The sequence below is a fragment of the Pseudorca crassidens genome, chromosome 9, assembly GCF_039906515.1.
Source record: "Pseudorca crassidens isolate mPseCra1 chromosome 9, mPseCra1.hap1, whole genome shotgun sequence".
NCBI lineage: Eukaryota > Metazoa > Chordata > Mammalia > Artiodactyla > Delphinidae > Pseudorca > Pseudorca crassidens.
Genome location: NC_090304.1, coordinates 81,368,058 through 81,373,022, shown reverse-complemented (window position 1 = coordinate 81,373,022; position 4,965 = coordinate 81,368,058). Strand labels below are relative to the sequence as shown.

At 45.3% G+C, this 4,965-nt stretch overlaps 1 protein-coding gene across 1 annotated transcript; it reads left to right on the top strand.

Moving 5' to 3' along the window:
- The first annotated feature begins 2,187 nt into the window (after nt 1-2,187).
- On the top strand, nt 2,188-4,485 carry LOC137230802 (olfactory receptor 7D4-like). Its single transcript, XM_067750863.1, is given in 1 exon segment — nt 2,188-4,485. A coding segment is annotated over 1 exon segment (1,131 nt). The 5' UTR covers nt 2,188-2,791; the 3' UTR covers nt 3,923-4,485.
- Nucleotides 4,486-4,965: the final 480 nt, after the last annotated feature.

Below are 4,965 nucleotides of genomic sequence, written 5' to 3'. Positions count from 1 at the left end.
GAAGCAAGAGAATTTTTCTTGCCTCTGTGCTTCCTGGAACAGGAGGAGAGGGGATTAAGAACGCTGCTTAAAGGAGCTCCAGAGATGGTCGTGAGCCACAGCTAAAAACCCGGAACCCAGAGACGTGCATGAGACGCTAAGGCTGGTGCTGCCGCCACCAAGAAGCCTGTGCGCCAGCGCAGGTCACTATCCACACCTCCCCTCCCGGTAGCCTGTGCAGCCTGCCACTGCCAGGGTCCCGTGATCCAGGGACAACTTCCCCGGGAGAACGCACGGTGCACCTCAGGCTGGTGCAATGTCATGTTAGTTTCTGCTGCCGCAGGCTTGCAGCGCATCTGCACCCCTCCCTCTCCCAGGCCTGAGTGAGCGAGAGCCCCTGAATCAGCTGCTCCTTTAACCCCATCCTGTCTGAGCGAAGAACAGACGCCCTCAGGCGACCTACATGCACAGGCAGGGCCAAATCCAAAGCTGAACCCCCGGAGCTTTGCGAACAAAGAAAAGAAAGGGAAATTTCTCCCAGCAGCCTCAGTAGCAGTGGATTAAATCGCCACAATCAACTTGATGCAACCTGCATCTATGAATTACCTGAATAGACAACAGATCATCCCAAATTGAGGAGATGGACTTTGAGAGCAATATATATTATTTTTTCCCCTTTTCCTCTTTTTGTGAGTGTGTATGTGTATGCTTCTGTGCAAGATTTTGTCTGCATCGCTTTGCTTTCACCATTTGTCCTACAGTTCTGTCTGTCCATTTTTCCTTTTTTTTCTTTTTTCTTTTCTAAAAAAAACTTTTTTCTTAATAATTATTTTTTATTTTAATAAGTTTATTTTATTTTATATTTATTTTATTTTATCCTCTTTCTTTCTGTCTTTCTTTCTACTTTTTCTCCCTTTTATTCTGAGCCATGTGGATGAAAGGCTCTTGGTGCTAAAGACAGGAGTCCGTGCTGTGCCTCTGAGCCGGGAGAGCCAACTTCAGGTCACTGGTCCACAAGAGACCTCCCAGCTCTATGTAATATCAAATGGTGAAAGTCTCCCAGAGATCTCCAACTCAACACCAAGACCCAGCTTCACTCAATGACTAGCAAGCTACAGTGCTGGACATCCTATGCCAAACAGTTAGCAAACAGGAACACAACCCCACCCACTAGTAGAGAGGCTGCTTAAAATCATAATAAGTCCACAGACACCCCAAAACACACCACCAGATGTGGACCTGCCCACCAGAAAGACAAGATCCAGCCGCATCCACCAGAACACAGGCACTAGTCCCCTCCACCAGGAAGCCTGCACAACCCACTGAACAAACTTAAGCCACTGGAGACAGACACCAAAAACAACAGGAACTACAAACCTGCAGCCTGGAAAAAGGAGACCCCAAACACAGTAAGTTAAGCATATTGAGAAGACAGAAAAACACAGAGCAGATGAAGGAGCAAGATAAAAACTCACCAGACCTAACAAATGAAGAAGAAATACGCAGTCTACCTGAAAAAGAATTCAGAATAATGATAGTAAAGATGATCAAAAATCTTGGAAATAGAATAGACAAAATGCAAGAAACATTTAACAAGGACCTAGAAGAACTAAAGATGAAACAAGCAACGATGAACAACACAATAAATGAAATTAAAAATACTCTAGGTTCGGCCCAATCTGGCGTCCGGTAGGCCGGCGCGTAGGAGAGGGAAGCAAATGGAAGGTGGAATTAGAACGAGTTTGTCCCGGGCCGCCCTGGGGTCAGCTTAGAGACGCCTACGCCGCTCACTTCCGCTGCGGCCTCGGGGCCTCCCGGAACGGCCAGGTCCAGAGGCCGCCCCGGCGAAATATCCTAAGGGCGCTTCCGCGGGGTCGTTTAGGTTTCATCCTGTGCTCCCCTCTTCAAAAGCCTCCAAAGCAGCCTTCGTGATTTTTCTTCGAGAGGTGTTCTAAGGACACTTTCGCCTTCCTGAGGAAAAGATAGATGCAGAAAGGATAATGGCTGAGTGTTTGAGAAGTTGTTCTCGGGACTCAGTGACCTTCGTTGATGTAGCTGTGGACTTCACCCAGGAAGAATGGACTTTACTGGACCCCATTCAGAGAAAGCTATACAGAGGTGTGATGCTGGAGAACTACAAGAACCTGACCACAGCAGGGTATCAATCATTGAAACCCACTCTGATCTCTTGGTTGGAACAAGAGATGATTTGAGGACAGCAGAAAGAAAAGGAGTCCTCCAAGCCTCCTGTTTCTTTCTACAAACTCTTACATTTATTATTTTTTTATGGGAAATGCAACTTAAAACCAAAGGCTCAGCAATTCAGCAGGATAATCTTGGGGGAGAAACATCTGTTGGGATGGAAACAGTAACATTGTGGCTGACCAGATGTCATTTGCATGTGAAAATTCTCCATAAGCCAAGTTGACGTGTCAACCAGGAGTAGCTTATTGAAGACCCTCCTCTGTGCATCGCTCTTGCCCCTGCTCATCATGTTGTACATGTGAATACAAGGCTATGATCCCTTTTTTTCTCAGAATTGAGAAACGCAGTGAGGAGCTTGGAAAGACGACATCATCTCTCCCATTGAGACAACAAGCAGGCTTGGTTCCTGCTTCAAAGAAACAAATAAATTCCACAACCTCAGCATTGCTCTCCTGTAAGACAACCCAATGTAGTGCAGACTCGACATGGGCCCTCTGTGTCACCCCTGAGAGACTCAGGGACAAAGAGACAAAAGGAACCAATACAAACAGGCTAACTTTCCTTGGAGGAAGGGAATAATCAAGTCACTGGTCCAAAAGTATTGGTGATGGAGATGTGGCTTCCTGGAAGAGGCAGAACAGTAGTGGCCAGGCTGGGTGGAAAGACAGAAACACATCTGGAATCCAGTAATGAAAGCTCTTCCCCAGACATTTGCCCATGTTTGGGGCAAGAAGAGGGAACAAGGATCCCTGCTGTCCTACTTCTTAATGAGGCTCAACACAGACGCACCAGCGACATGGGAGCAGGAAACCATACAGGAGTATCACAGTTCCTCCTCCTGGGCCTCTCAGACGATCCTGACCTGCAGCCCCTCCTCTTTGGAGTGTTCCTGTCCATTTACCTGGTCGCTGTGCTGGGGAACCTGCTCATCATCCTGGCCATCAGCTCAGACCCCCACCTCCACACCCCCATGTACTTCTTCCTCGCCAACCTGTCCTTTGTTGACATCTGTTTCATCTCCACCACTGTCCCAAGGATGCTAGTGAACATCCAGACACAGAGCAAAGGCATCTCCTACATAGGGTGACTCACTCAGGTGTATTTTTTTTTTTTTTTTTTTACTGTAATGGATAGTTTTCTCCTGACTGTGATGGCCTATGACTGGTTTGTGGCCATCTGCCATCCCCTGCACTACATGGTCATCATGAACCCCCGCTTCTGTGTCCTCCTGGTTCTGATGTGTTGGCTCGTCATTTTCTGGGTTCCCCTGATTCATATTCTACTGTTGAGGCGGCTGAACTTCTGTACTGGCACTGAAATTCCACATTTCTTCTGTGAACTGGCTCAGATTCTCAAGGTGGTCTGCTCTGACATCCTCATCAATAACATCTTCTTGTTTGTGGCCACTGCCCTGCTGGGTGTGTTTCCCCGCATTGGAATCCTCTTCTCTTACTCTCGAATTGTCTCCTCTTTAATGAAAATCTCCTCTGCAGCGGGCAAATATAAAGCATTATCCACCTGTGTGTCTCACCTCTCTGTGGTTTCCTTGTTCTATGGGACAGGCGTGGGGATCTATCTCACTTCTGCTGTGACCCATTCTCCCCAGAGAAGCTCCATCGCCTCAGTGATGTACACCGTGCTCACCCCCAGGCAGAAACCCTTCATCTACAGCCTGAGGAACAAGGATGTGAAGGGGGCCCTGGGAAGGCTCCTTGGTTTAGGTACCACTTGTCTGTGAGGGGCCACTGGCCTCAGAACTAAGTGGACACTGTGGGCTGCAAAAACAAATTTTGTGAATTTATATCTCCTGATTTTCTTTTCCCTTAAAAGACATGCTTCATTTCTTCCATTCTCAAAGCAATTATGACTTTGCTTTTATTTGTGTTTGTATTAGTTTCTGCTCAACACCCTCCTCAGTAATTCCTTTTGACTTTTGCTTCCTATTTGCAGCCCATACATTTCCATCTTGGGCTGGGTTTCTTACAGCCATTCTGGCGATTTCCAACATTAGATTTGAAGCACTTATACCACGTATGGCATGGTTTCCCCCCAAATTATCCTCTCAAATGTTCATGTTCTTCATGTTAATTTTTCTGTGTGTTTGCTTTTCTCTGGAAGAAATGGAATGAAAATCACACAACAGTCATAACCAAAGTGCTTCACATACCAAGGCTGTTCTTGTTCTGTGTACGTTTTATGTTATCTTGACAAAATTTCAAAAGGTGTTTTCTCTCATTTATCTCATTTTTCAAACAGATTGGGAATGGAATAGAGTCTACCCTGAAAACCTAACACTATGCCCACATTCCTAACTTTGCTATCCAACATTTTCCTGAAGACTGTGAGATTTTCAGCTTCAAGAGTGGGAATCTAGTTTTGAGTTAGTTTTTTCACATGATTCATAGAAGTATATAGCATAGAATAATTATGAGATATTGCTTCATTCTTTGCCTTCTTTCTTCCTCCCTCCCTCCCCCTCCCTCCCTTCCTTTCCTCTTTCTTTTGTTTTGCTGGACCTTTATTTGCTATCATTGCTGTTTTAAGATATACCCTAATATCCTAAAACATCTAATAATAAATGCAATAGAATAAAAAAAAAATACTCTAGAAGGGAACAATAGCAGAATAACTGAGGCAGAAGAATGGATAAGTGACCTGGAAGATAAAATAGTGAAAATAACTACCACAGAGAAGAATAAAGACAAAAGAATGAAAAGAACTGACTACAGTCTCAGAGACTTCTGGGACAACACTAAACCCACCAAAATTTGAATTATAGGG